This window comes from Catharus ustulatus, chromosome 8 (genome assembly GCF_009819885.2).
Source record: "Catharus ustulatus isolate bCatUst1 chromosome 8, bCatUst1.pri.v2, whole genome shotgun sequence".
Taxonomy (NCBI): domain Eukaryota; kingdom Metazoa; phylum Chordata; class Aves; order Passeriformes; family Turdidae; genus Catharus; species Catharus ustulatus.
Window position 1 is genome coordinate 2,538,367 of NC_046228.1, and position 14,902 is coordinate 2,553,268.

The following is a 14,902-nucleotide window of genomic DNA, read 5'->3' on the forward strand; positions in this document are numbered from 1 at the left end:
ATGTTTATGAAAGGTTCCCAGCACAACTGAGGCTTCAGATACAAACTTCAGAAGATGATGATGTAGAATTATGGTGAGAGGATCAGAGGGATGGAACCCCCTCCTATGAGGAAGAGCTGGGGGTGCTCAGCTGGAGGAGGATCCAGGGAGAGCTCAGAGCCCTGCCAGGACCTAAAGGAATCCAGGAGAGCTGGAGAGGGACTGAGGACAAGGAATGGAGGGACAGGACACAGGGAATTACTGGGTAAATTCAGATGGGATTTTGGGCAGGAATTGTTCTCTGGCTGGGATGGAATTCCCAGATTTGCTGTGGCTGTCCCTGGATCCCTGGCAGTGCCCAAGGCCAGGCTGGACATTGGGGTTGGACACTGGGGACAGTGGGAGGTGTCTCTGGGTGGGATTTGGGGTCCCTCCCAACCCAAACCAGTCTGGGGTCCTGTGACACCAATGGCAAGAGAAGCTCTTAAGGGCACACTTTGTTTATTGAATAAAACCCCCAGAGTGGTTTGGGTCAGTGCAGGTGCCTGGAATCCCATCCCAGCCCCAAGGCTGCTGATTTCAGACACTCCTAACAGGCAGTGACAGAAAAACCCTGCTTGGAGCCTCCTGATAGCATCTCAGAGTCATTAAGCATCCTGTTCTGTCAGCAATCCTGGCCTGGGCCCTGATTAATCACCCTCCCATTAACACAGATCCATTTAAATTCCTCAGCAGCTCAGTGCTGGACTGCACCATTCCCTGCACCTCAAGGGCTGAGCTGGGGACTCAGTTTGTTTAAAAAACAAACCAGGCACACACAAGTCCTGCCTCCCCCTCTGAAAATGGAGCTGCTTCAATAAGGGAGGGCAAAGATGAAAATGGTAAATGCATCAAGTGTTCCTCCAGCCTTTCTCAGGTGTGTTATATTTATTTTTTTATCTGACTTATCTCCATTTCTTCCTCCCCAAATATTACTGATATTACTGACTTCTGCCCCAAATCCTGGCAATCTGAGAGCAGTCAAGAGAAGGGAAAATTACTACAGTGAGCTGAGAATGAGGGAAGCAAATGAGTAACACAGATACACAGCTCTACCCAGGAAACATCAAATGATTCTTGGGGACACCATTCTACCCAGGCCCCAACACCAGCAACTCCACCTGCATTCCTCCTTTTACTCGCTGAAAATCCAGCACTTAAGGGCTGAATATTTCAAACAATTCCAGAAGTGAAGATAAAGTCTGGACTTGCTGTTTCTATCAAATTTCTACACACGGTGACACAAGTGGCGAACTTTTTCAGAGATTGTAAGAGTGGTACAAAACCACCACAATGCCAATCCACCAAGATTTTTTAAACTGGAACCAGCAAAACTTGTTATATCAGCAGTCAGCAGTCTCAGTTTTTGTGATTTGAGAGTAGAATCTTTCCAGATCTCCTCTCCCTATTGGCTCCCTCATTGCCTTCCTTTCCTGCACACAAACATTTTGTTTGGGCCAGTTTAACCTGCAGCCAGCCTGAAAAAGAATCAATGCTTCACCTCAGAGGTGGAAATCTGTAGGACAAGTGCCTGAACTTATCTTGCACTGGCCCATTAATGGGAAAGCAGAAAATAAGGCATGGATGAGCAGCACCCTCTGGAAGGTTTGTGTGCTGCTTGCCTTCAGCCAGGGAACAGCTTCAAGGCAGAGAGGACATCAAAACTCTGCATTTCCCACTGAGCACAACAGCTGAATTCAGGATTTTTGATAAACCCCAGCACAAAGTGACAACAGAGCCCAACAACGTGGCTGCCTCGTGCCCTTTTAAAATAAACTGCAAGTTTTGTTATCATCCTGCACTTTCACTTCTTCACCACTGCAGTTCCAATCAGGATTTTGCTGATTTTCCCATGGATGAGGATTGGAGCAGCCTGGCAGAGGGTAGCACTGGATGGGCTTTTCCAGCTTGGCTTGGGATTTTCCACCTTGTCCTCCCAATGGAAGGCCCTGAGGTGTTGGAGTCAGTGAGACAAGAGCCTGTCTGAATTCCTCAGGCAGAGCCCAGAGTGCAGGGACTGAATTAAAGCCCTTGGATGGACTGAAGCATATCAAGCCACCTATACACAGAGTGAAAGTAGAAGATCAAATATAAGTTTAGGTATAGATTTCAGTTTTAGGACAAGTAAGTCAGGAAGTTTTAGTGTGAGCTGCAGTGCTCTTAGTAAGTAAAAGATTCAGATGCCAGAGTAGAAGAACAAGTTCTAGTGAAGGTTAAAAACACAGCACTGTTTTCAACAGAGGCTCCAAGAAGCTTACTGGGAGACCATGCTGAGACCAAACAGGGCTCCAGTGAGACACTGCTGACATTTTTACGTCAGAACAAGACTGATCCTATACAGATCCTAGCATTTTAGGAAATTAGAATTCTAATAGGTTAATAAGTGGTGTGGGAGAACCCAGCACATCCCTCTGGCTTCCCTGGATGGTTCTAGACCCAGGCAGGGGCTCAGGAGCCCTGGCACAGAGCCCAGAACCCCTGTGCCTTGGACTTCTCTCCCTGGGAAAAATTACCACCCTTACATGAAGAATTACAAGTCACAAAAAATAAGTAGAGTGTAAGTTAGATTATTACAAGGTGAACAAGTAGGTTTTTAAGATTGTTTATAATAAGGGCATGGGGTCAGGATGGAGGAATTTGAGTGTGTTCTGTCCTTCTTTCTCCTTCCTAGCAACCACCTTTTGGGTGATGTTGGCACTTTTAGATTGGTTTAGAGCAGAACCAGACTGTACAATATAAGTGATAGGTATTGGAAGATAATTGTAAATAATGTTTACAGTATAAAAAGATAATCCCAGCCCAGGGTGGGCAGTGGACCTGGCTGGCAGGAGGGAGGAGGAACAGCCTGGGACAGGGGAGCAGGGCTGGAGCTGTGCCTGCTCACCATGCTGGGTGAAGAGGTCGCTGTGCACGATCTCAATGAGGCAGTAAAGCTTCTGGATGGTCAGGCGGCTCATGGGCACATTCAGGATGAACTCAGTGAAGAGCTTGCTGCACACACAAAGGGAAAATTAATTAATTAATTAAACTCCCCCCCCCAGCCATGGGAGAACAGCCAGGAATAAAGAATCAGTGCCCTGGCTCTTTACAAGCATCAAAAAGTCACTCCAAGATCAGACACACACAGCTTTATGCGTTCGAAAGAGCAAACTCTAATTTTTTGATACATTAAAAAAAAATCAGACAACAAGAATACTCAACAACATAAAATTTCTTCAGCTTTCAATGTCATTTCTTTTATCCCCTCCCTTTTATATCAGTTTTGGACTCTTTGGTCGTGTTTCATTTAAGGTTTTAGGTCTCAAATTGTCCTTGCCTCACATCAATCAGCACGTTTGTGATTATGGATGCCAAAAATAAGGGGATAGTATTGTAAGCTACCAACAAAAAAAAATTGATAATTAAAATTTTTTTCCTTGTTTCATGTCAATCAGCACGTTTGTGATTATGGATGCCAAAAATAAAGTGATAATTAACACTGTAAGCTACCAAAATAAACCTGATAATTAAAAAAACCCAGAAATGGACATTTCAGGACAAGGTACCACCACACCCATCAGCTGAGCTCCCACCTAATACTGACAAGACTTTTCAGTAATTTTGCATCCCTTTCCAAAATCTTGGGTCATCCTCAATTTAAATAATCCCAGGATTTAACTGTAATTTATATTGGTAATAGCACAGAAAAAAAATGTAATATGTGGGGTAAAATAGGCCAAGTCCTGCATTTTCCTTTCTGTTTTCCCAGGAATTTTGCTGTCACATACCAAAATGATTATTTAGTCCAGAAACTCTACAGATCTGCACTTCCTAAGCCCAGAGAAGTGTGGATGTAAAACATTTCACAATCCAGGCAAGCAGAAGGTGAATGCCAGGCTCCTCAGGCCACAGAACTTTAGATTAAGATTATATTTATTTATTTTCACCCCTATTTTATCTCTTTTCCTCCTTCTGACAATATCAAGACCACAGAAATCAAACCAGACAAAATTTAGAAGGGTTTGTGCAGCAAACAGATTTAAAATCTGTTCAGTTTGTAACAGAACCATGTAAAAAAAAGTAGTATTTTTCAATTTAAGCTAAAATTTCTCCTGAAATACCAGTTTTTATTTGGTTTTCCCATTGTTTTTTTTTCCCCCTTCAACATCCTCTTATTGCCCTTTTTTATTTACAAGCAACACTGCAGTGTTTATGAGCTGCTGAGACATCGATCCAGCAACAGGGCTCGCTGAATTATTTATTATTTTATTATTTACATGAAGTTTATACTTGAAAGAGTGAAACATCATGGTCCAGTTTAAGAGATTTGATGGCAGTTGCCTCATCAATAATTCTTGCTAATTGTTTGTACTGCAAAGTTTGTCAGGTATTTGTTAGGCATTATTTTCAATAAAAATAATGCCCTTTGTGTAACCCTTAAAATACCTGCAAGGCCCAAAAAAAAGGAATAAAACCAAAGGGAAAAAACATCTCAAGTGATCCATATTTCACTGTCTCAGTATAAATTTCTATATTTTAAATATTTTCTATATATAAAATACATATAGTAGTAACAGAAAAATATATAGTGTATTTTTTCATATTTATATACATATTTTTTATATTTGTGTATATTTTATATATATCTTTATAAATATTTATATAGAATTAACAGCCCACACTTAATTAACTCCACTCACCTGAGCTCCTTTGGATCAAACACTAACTTCACATCGTTGACAATTGCTGGCAAGTATTTAAGTGCTGCCCCCTAAAAAAAAAAACAACCAAAAAACGCAAATTAGCAAAATTAATTAATTGAAAGGTGATGCAAAGACTGCAAGAAGAGATTCACCCACGAGGAGGTGGCTTTGGTTTCACCACATTCTGTGACACTTGAGCTGAAACTCAGCAAAAATTAAACTTTTAACCTGATTTAAAATAGAAGAGAGGCATGAAATGTTCATAAACTGGGGAAACTTAGACCAAAATTAGAGATTTATAAGCTCCTTCCAACATTTTATAGAAACCTTTTGGTTCCTCTAATCCCTTTATCCCCACCTTCTGTTGAGCACTTTGTCATTCTCCTCCTCAGCCATGCTGGAGTTGTTTGGGTTTAATTTTCACTCCTCTACTTAAAAATTAAACAAAAAACCTAATTAGCATTTTTCCCTGCAGTAAATTCTTGGTAGCCACTCATGAAACCCTGGTTCTTCCCAATTCCCCTTGAACTCACAGCTGCCACTGCACAGCACATGAAAGGGCTCAGAAGATACAGGCAGATGTTTAATATTTCAACTGTTTGTAGGAATTTTTACTCATTTCATTTTTTTCTTAGGAACAATTCATAGTTATTGCATGCACTGAGCACCAGAGTAGAAAAAAAAAAAAAAATTTCAGAGTAATTGAAATATAAACCAGAAAACAGCCAGACTTTGTCTGCCTTACCTTGTGTTTTATTGATTCAGTGGAATTGTTTGATAACAATAACAAAACTGTTTGTAGTTTTGCCTGAAATGAGGCAGGGAGGGATGGGATTTGGGCAGGAATTGTTCTCTGGCTGGGATGGAATTCCCAGATCTGCTGTGGCTGCCCCTGGATCCCTGGCAGTGCCCAGGGCCAGGTTGGACATTGGGGTTGGACACTGGGGACAGTGGGAGGTGTCCCTGACATGGCAGGGTGGCACTGGATGAATTTTAAGATCTTTCCAAGCCAGCCCCCCTGTGTGATGTGAGAAATTATTGGGAAATAAAAAATTATTGAAAAATTTGTCCCCAGAATTTGTCCACAGGCATTCTCCATCCCCAGTGGTTTCTAAGGAGAACAATCTCCCTGAGCAAACACAAACCCACTCCCTCCTTTACCAAGAGCTCCCCTGACATTCCACACCAGCCCCAGAGCTCCAGAAACAACAACTCAATGGTTTGGAGACACCCAAGGAGAACATCAAGAGGCCACCAAAGCCAAGACCCCTCTCCAAAGGGAACCCCCACGTTGTCCCTGGGCTGGATGCAGATTTTGGACCATCCAATTCTCAGTGACAATGCACTGAAGCTGTCAAGCTGGATCAAACACCCCCACACCTGCTGCAAGGACTCTGGATTCTGCAGAAGGACAATTCTGTGCTGGATGAGGCTCTAATGACCAGCAGGAACCACAGGCAGCAACTGAGGTTTATTTGCTGATCATTCACATGCATGGAGCCATAAATGTTTAGTAACACATCTTAAAAGAGAGCTTGCATTTTATATCTTGAATTAAAATTTCACACCCGGTGTAAAAATTAACACTTGAATGGCTCCCATGAACTACTGTGGGGTAAAACTATTTACAACAGCCATTTACAGCTCCTAGCTGCAACAATTAGCAGCAACTGAGGGTCTGCTTTATGGACAAACCAATTAAAGTTTAATTCTGGAGATTTAAAGAAGATTGTGAAAGTATATTTTCCAATTTCCCACCTCAGCTGGCTCGATTATGTGACAAGATGATCAGACTATGAGGTTGTGCAGCCCCATGATTAAATCTGTATCTATGTAAGCCAAAAGGCCACTGAAATAATTTTTTATTGGTATTAAATCATCTAGAAGAGCAGCTCTTGCTGTAGATCTTGCTCTGTTCAAGCTGCAGTGAAGGAGATTTTCTGTGAGCAGTAGCTCCATTGCAATGCTGGTTATTCCCAGGACACTGCAATGCATAAATGAGGAATATGAAATTCAGTAGACCAAAAAAAAAAAAATCCACCAAAAAAAAAAAAAAAACCCTGCTCTTGTCTTGCCATATAACATCAGGAAAAAACAAACAGGCATCTGGTTTGTTTGTCTTTTCCCTCCCATTTAAAGAAATTCAATTAATTACTTTTCACTCTTGATCAGCATTGGACAAAGATTCCAATTCCTCATTTTCACAAGAAGCAACAGAGCAAACTAAGCCCAAAATCTTAATTCCATGGTTACACAGGAATTAAGCACTTGAAAATTCCAACCAGCATTAATACTGAGGAATGTTAATGTTCACTCGGGCAGGATTTTGCAGTCATTTCCCTGTGATCACACGAGGAGCACACCCAAAGCTGGCAAGATCAGTCTCACACACGCACTCAATAATTACACACAGCTTCAAGCTGGGCTGCAATAAAAACCTGACTGCCCAAAGGGGCTTCTCTCTTTGTGCAAAACCAGTGACAAATTATTCCCACCCTTATCAAGTTACAAAATCACTCATTTCCAGTACTACAAAGCACACAAATAAAGCAGCAAAGGGGAAGGATGAAAAGGAGTGAGAGCAGCAATGAGCCCATGAATAATGGATAAATTCTCCCTGAGCTGAGTTTCCTCTACACTCACTGTTGTGTGGCTGTGGGGTGTTATTGGGATTTTATTTTTGTGTGATTCACATGGCTCAGCATGACATCAGCAGGCCATGGCAGCCTGCAGCCAACTCTGAGCACTCTGGATGTTGTGGCTCATCCTCCACATCCCAGCCACACAAACTCACATTAATTTCATGAACATCAGATCTGTAAAAGGAATTATTCCATACAAAGTATGGGAAGAACCATGAGCTGACACAAGAGAAGCCATGGAGCTGCTCAGTGCCTCAAGGATACCTTGAAAAAATGGGGAAAAGGCAATTAACTGGGCCAAGAACCACAACTCACTAAGTGAAAATCATCAGGGCCAGAAAAGTCAAAGCTTTGCCTTAAATGGAATAAATTAAGTAATAATTGATGGCCACAGCTCTCTGCACAGCCAATGCAGGGGACAGCAATTCCCAGGATTTATCCTTTCAGGGACTAATTGCAACTTATTCCCTAAATCATCCCAAGCAGCTCTGTCTGGAGCAGGACCCTCTGCAACCTCTCAGATAAATTCATTGATGGGCTTCTAATGATTTCACAGCTAATTGTGTTCTCCTGAACTTCTCCTCAAGTGGCAGCCAAATGACTTTTATGTGGAAGGAGCAAATGCAGTCTGGGTACCAAAAGATTATTTGAGTGAAAAAAAAACCCTTCAGATGTGGTAAAAAAAATCAGAATAAGTAAGATCAGGTGTAAATGGAATTGTTATTCCCAACAGAGAATATCCTCTGAACTGATTTAACAGTTCTCCTAAACTTGTGCAGAGCTGGCAGGGAAATCACATTTGTGGAAGGAACAAACTCAGTGTTGAGGGGGAAAAAAAACCTTTCAAAAAGGCCAGAATCAGTAAGATCAGGAGCAGAATTGTTATTCCCAACTGTAGCACCTCTGTACATCAATGAAGAGTCCCCTGCACTGCCCTTTTCTCACTGATAGTTCATTTCCAGACAGGTTTAATGAGACAAAAATGGGTAAAGAATGGGATCTACCAAGAGGAAAATTAGCACATTGCCCACATCTAAAAGTTCAAGGAGTTTCTGTGACTAAAAGTTTATCTGAATTATTTATCTTGATTCTCTGAAAGGAATTTCTCCTACAATTTTTTTTTGCTGTGTGGGGAAAACATCAAGCCTCAAACAACTTCACTTTGACACTTGAGTATTTAAATAAGAGTAAGCTTCATTTATTTACTGGGACAGAAAGTGGCTAAAACCACCAGGAAAACTTGTTTTTCAAGGGAATTTCTGGAGTTTTTATTTTCTTCACAAAAGGATGAGAAGACAAGTAAAAGCCTTTTCTTTGTGTCATCAGGCAAATAAAAGCACATTAAAATAAGACAGGGCAACCTTGCTAATTTTGGATAACAGAAAAATGAGTTTTACTCATTTACTTTTAGTTGAGAATATTGAGAGATCTCTTAATACAAAAGTGATTTCACCTCTGTGATAATTACAGTAGGTCACTGGTGAGTGAAAAGAAAGCAGGACAAAAAAAGAATCCTGCAATAATGGAAAATTATCCCATTCTTGGGTTTATAAATGGAATGGAAAAAAAAGGTGTCACAAAAGCTTCTTTGCAGCAGCTGTTTAAAAAAAAAAACTAACTTAAGGTTGTCATTCGATTGACCAAATGACATTTGCAAAGTATTAAACAAAATGTATTCTGTGCAGAACACCACAGCTTTTTTCTGGGGTTTAAGTTCAGCTCTTTGTAGTCCATAAAAGCAAAAAATCCTTAATTTAAAACTGTCATTTTCCAAAGCCATTCGTTTCCATCAGCACGCCTGGCCTCCAAATTAAGCACAAAAACCCTGTGCCAAATACAGGATATTCTTCTGAACTCTTTTGTTTGACAAAGCAATAAATTTGTTTTACCTGACTCCACTTGAGAACATTATTTTAATGTTAATTTTCATCTTTTGTGCCATTCAACAAAGCACCTCCCTTGCACCCCAGCACTATCTTGGGTGCCATTCCATTAAACTCACCCAAACCTAATTAAGCCCAGTCAGCAGCTGGATCAAACAATACCCAGGAACACCTAAACTCCATTTTAGATTTGTCCCAGCCTAGAGCAGTTATTCAGCCCATAAACTAAAGCAGTTAATTCAGTGTAAAGCAGCCCAAAGCATCATCACAAATAAATATCTTCTGGAGATATTTCCCACATGGATTCTAAGAGACACAAACCTCAGTCCACAGTTGCATTTTGTTACTCAGCTAATCTGAAGTGATGTTTATTAAGAATTCCACCTTTTGGAAAAGCCTTGCAGATTAAACACAGTCTTTTGTTTTCTCCTCAGGCACCTTCTATTTCCTTGCCTTGATTTAAATACTTTTCTGTGGCTTTAGCAATAAATGCTGAATATTAAAGCACAGAGTGGACACTGAGAAATGTGTTAGGAGTGTGACCAGAATTATTAAAACACACAGGCACAGGAGAATTCACATTAAAAATTATCTCCTCTTCCACTCCAGCTGTCTGTGGCCACACACACTGGATGATCTGATCCACACAAAGTGCTCACACCTCCTTCATTCTGATCACTCAGCCTTTTCCCAGCCATCCTGAACAAAATCAGAACAGCAAACATCAGAGGGGCCCTGCTGGTCCAGCTCCCCCTGCCTCCCAAGAGAGGCAGGAATCCCTGACTAAGGAATATCTGCATTTTTCTCCACACTTCAGACATCACTGCCAGGCTCCAGCTGAGCTCACACTTCAGCAGGAGAAGGTTAAGGAAATAATTATCATGCACCAATTAGCAGAAAACAGGAAAAAACTCAGGAAGGCTCAGTACACTTGTAACCATTAAAAATGCATGCACACTCCAAATGCTGCTCACCTTATTTTATCAGGTTTAACCCTCAAAGTCAAACTGATGCTTGGAAAACAAACTGGGACCTCCCCTTCCCAAGCCATTGCTGCTGCCCACTGCCATTGAGCATGAAGAGAATTTTTGTTACTGACAGAACAACCACAACATGTCAGCTCAAATCACTGCTTGGATTTCCCTCTCCAGCTTGGACACCTCCACACCTTAAAAAACTGGGAAAGGCAGCCCTGAAATGTCTACACAGCAGACCACACTGAAACAAAAAAAAAATCCCTAAAAAATTTATTTAACTAACTAAAAAAACCCAAACTTCTGTGTTGTTTTGAACCCATTAATTTTTATCAGTTCACCTTCCCAAATTCAAACCCACAGGACTGGTTATAGCCTGGGGTGAAAGTGAGTTTTAGTCATTCCTGCACCTCAACATTTTGATTCCAACACATTTGAGTACATAAAAGGCAATAGAAATGAGGTATAAGCACCAGTAGAGTGCTGCAAGAGGTTTCAGTGCTAGTAAAGCTCTGCTCAAACCACATTCCAAGATCATATGGAATTTCACCTATTTATTGCAAAAATCCATAGCTGAAGTAGTACCAGTCAAATTTAAAATAACCATTTAATGCTGCCCTGGCTGCCTCCACAACTCCCTGGAACTTCAGAAAAAAAGAAAAAAAATCCTTTTCTTCCTTTTAACTCCCTCCTAAGGAAGGCAGCAAGTGCCTGCCCTCTGTACAAATCCCAGAGCACAGGATATCAGTGTCCCACCTGCTGGGAGGGTGCAGCATTCCCAACCTCCTGCATCTCTTTAACCCATTTAACACATTTCTGCCTGGTGCTCACACTGCAAAGCTCCAGTGAATACCTGAACTTCATAAAAGCAATTTCACAAGCTGCAAAAAGCCAATAGTAACAATTATGTGTTCTAAGAGCTCACTAATTGGAGTCCAGAGGAGATGAAAGCAATAAATAATGAAAGAAAGGCTGTCAAGGCTTCTGAAAAGCATCCTCAAGCACACTTAACCCCACACTGGCTCATCCCTCAGAGCTTCATCTGCCACCCTACAGCCACAGACAGGAGCTCTGAACCTGAGCCACTCCTGGTGGCATCTCTCCAGTCCTTGTTAGGAAGTTTTCCTTCCTGCATCTCAGGTGAACACAACCAAATCCATTTTTAGCTTTTTTCTCAAGTTCATCTGCCTTCCTGCAGCAGGGCCTGGAGTCTCAGGAACAGAAATCTCACACTGCACTCCTGCAATCTGCAAGCTCCCTGTTTGTAAAACCCCAGACAGCACATTCTGAGCCTCAGCCTCCAACTGCCCATTTCCATTCAGGACAGATGCTCTGGCAATGAAATGAAAATACAGCTTCCCTGAAATGTGTAATAACCCTATTCTGTTATCAGATGATCCAGTCTCAGCCTCTCTACATAAAATATTCCTCCTCAGCTGCTTTATCCCCACTATCTCTTTTTGCTGTGTGCTCAGCATGGCATCAGGAGCCCCAGAGCTCAGCTACAAAGGACTGGGGGCTTTCACTCAGGACTTTTCCTGCTGGACTCCTCCAGGAACTTCTTCCACTGGCACAGGGATTTGCCACTCTCTGACTTTGCAACCACCTGAGCAGGAAGAGTCCAAGTGTCCCCAAATCTTTCCCCAAATCTCAGCCCCTTGATCATCTCTCAACTGATTCAGCAGGGCTGGGTCAGGAATTTTATCTTGTTTGTAAACTAGTTGGAAGCACAAGGAGGAGTTCAAGGTGCAGCTTATCAAACACATTTAGGGCAGTCTCTATAGTATTCCATGATGAAAAAGATGCACTAACTTGTGTATCCAGCCTCCTCTGGATACCAAAATCTACCAGTCCCACAATTCAGAGCCTTTGCTCTTTGCTATCAGCACCATTTGGGCCCCCAACTGCATGAGCCATTGTTACTAAAAACAGATGCTGTTTTTAAAGAAATACTAGAAAAGGTCTAAGGGATGAAAGGTGCAGCTTCCAGTCTCACTCACTAATTTGCTCATTATAATATGTAATAGGGCTTAAGATCCTAGACTGAAGTTCCTGAGCAGCCTCAGAGATAAATAAATGCATCACTGTCATCAGCATCTTATATATAATGCCTTAAAAACACCTCAATATTATGGTTAAAGCCAAATATCACTGAACCCAAAGTAAGTCCACTATTTAAAATAAAAGTGAGATTTTTGAAGCAATTAAAGGTTGGACTCCATGATCTTAGATGTCTCTTCCAACTTAAACAATTCTAGAATTCCATAAATTTATTTGTTCAAGAAAGTTCTTTACACAGCCACAAACCCACAGCAGAAACACCAAGAATGAACTTTGCTTAAATCAAAGGCAGTTTTTAAGCCCAAACATAGCAAATACTTCAGAGAGTGATTATTGTGGTTTAGGAGGCAGAACTGGAGATGTGGGAAGCACAAACCTTCACTATGACAGTCTGGTCAGAGTTGCTGCTCATCATCTCATTGATGGACTTAAAGAGCTGCAGCAGAGACTCCCTGAAGTCTGCTTCTCCCTTGTTTTCATACAGCCTGAAAAAGAATGAGGTTTCATCAGCACAAACCACAATGGAAATACTGGTTAAAAAAATCTGGTGGGTTTTTTTGACAATAAATTGACACATGGCCAATTGTAGTCTTACATTTTTTCAAGAATTTGTACAACTTTCTTCACCAAATCAAGAGCTTTCTTCCACAAAAAAAAAACCTCAAGACAAGACAGACTGGCCAGGCTGGGCCAGCAGGAAGAAGGGGTTTTTACTGTGAAGCTGTCTGTGTGAAATGGCACATGCAGCAGTGCTGGATGAATCCCTGAGCACTGCCCCAGCTCCCTGTGCCCACGCAGCCCTGGGACAGCCCCTGCACCCTGCAGACGTCTGGCAGGACCCTGGCCAGGCAGCTCTGTGCTGATGGAGCCAGAAAGCAGCCAGACAACTTGCCAGCAATCATTAAAATCCACCAGTGGCCTAAGGTGAGTGACCTTAAACTCTGGGAAAGAAAGACAGAAAAAACCCATCGACCCTGTTTTCGCTAAAAAGATGTTGGGTTTTTTTTCTGTGGGAAGGAAGCACTGAGGTTAAATTGTGTTTCAGCACTAATTTCAGGCTCAGTTTCCCATGGAGTCAGCACAGCTGACACAGAGCAATGACTCAGCCCCAGCTCAGCCTCAGGAGCAAGGTCCCTGTGCCTTCAGGCAGATTGCTCAGAACTGAGCTGCCCACTGCCTCCTCTCTAATCCTTTCAGGGGATAAAAACTGCACAGAGGCACCTGAGCAACACCAGAGGCCAAGAAAATACAGCCAAGGTGAAGAACTTGGGCCACTGGTACAATGAGTGTGCCTGGAACTCCCTGGAGTGTTTTAAATGCAGGAGCAGCCCTGACTCAGGTGTAGGATGGCACAGTCCTCACTGCAAAGTGAGGGGGAGATGACAACAGCATCCTTGAGAACCCTGCCCTCCTTGGGCAGCACGTGGGACTCACCCACACCACGGTTATTCAGACTTAACATGACCAAAAAAGGGATCTGGAATCCAGATTAAATCTAAACAGGGAGTTAGAAACATCACATGGACCTCAGGCCAGGCTGGACAGGGCTTGGAGCAGCCTGGGACAGTGGGAGGTGTCCCTGCCCATGGCAGGGCTGGGATGGGATGAGTTCAAGGTCCCTTCCAGCCCAAACCATCCCATGACTCCTCTCCCCAGTTAAACCCCACCTTGACTCTGTCAGCTCTGATTGCCTCATCCAACAACAGCATCAGGGCTTCAAAGCCCTCCCTGGTTCCACTGGCTCTGATCCCCCCAAACACCAAAACCCTTTAGAGCAGCTCCCAGCAAGAGCTCAAGTCCCTTTTACCTTCCTCTATTTTCTCCTGGAATTAAACCCAGTAGGAAGGTTTTGAATGTGGTCTGCAGCTCAAAGAGAATTTCATCCTTGTACAACTTCTTCATGTTCCAAGATCCCAGAACCATGGAAAGGTTTGGGTGGGGAGGGATTTTAAATCCCATCAAGTCTCACTCCTGCCATGGCAGGGACACCTCCCACTGTCCCAGGCTGCTCCAACCTGGCCTGGGCACTGCCAGGGATCCAGGGGCAGCCACAGCAAATCTGGCACCCTGTGCTAACCCTGCCACCCTCCCAGCCAGCAATTCCTTCCCAATATCCCATCTAAAGCTCCATCATGATGGATCACATAGTGCAGCTGGAAATGAGTTTTTCTTGGTATGAACATGGAGTTCAGGATGCTCCTGCTGCTTTACACTGAAGTTAATGTGTATCATTTTTAATGCTGTGCTCATAAACCTTTGGAAGCACCAGATATGAAAGAAGTTTATTTTAACCTGGACACAGAGGAAATAAATATTACAGAAAAAAACCCCAAACCACTAAATTGTGTTATTTGGCTGTACACAGTTCTATTCCCCTTTTAGGCTAAAACTGGGGGTTATGCAGGATAAAAAACTTGTTAAGTCCCCATTTCCATAATGGATTTCAGTGTCCCCCTGAACAGATTAGAGAGGTGAAACTTATACCAACAGAAAGAGTAACTGAACTTGACAGCCCAATAAATCACAGTGCTTCAGACAAAAAGCTCTGCCTTTCAAAAAGGAAGTTATAACAATAAAAATAAACAAGTTAGTCACAAATGTGTTCCTACTGTCAGTTAATAACATCTATTTATTTAATATAA

The 14,902-nt window shown here is 42.2% G+C and overlaps 1 protein-coding gene across 2 annotated transcripts in view; it reads right to left on the minus strand.

The window, feature by feature from the left end:
• The window catches only part of DOCK1 (dedicator of cytokinesis 1), a 246,904-nt gene that overhangs the window by 177,691 nt on the left and 54,311 nt on the right, over positions 1 to 14,902 (minus strand). For both annotated transcript variants that reach the window (XM_033065521.1, XM_033065520.1), the window contains exons 23-25: positions 12,637 to 12,745; positions 4,698 to 4,768; positions 2,903 to 3,009 (exon numbers count right to left, since the gene is read on the minus strand). In XM_033065521.1, the coding sequence (XP_032921412.1) occupies positions 2,903 to 3,009; positions 4,698 to 4,768; positions 12,637 to 12,745 (287 nt within the window). The remainder of the gene's footprint in view (positions 1 to 2,902; positions 3,010 to 4,697; positions 4,769 to 12,636; positions 12,746 to 14,902) is intronic.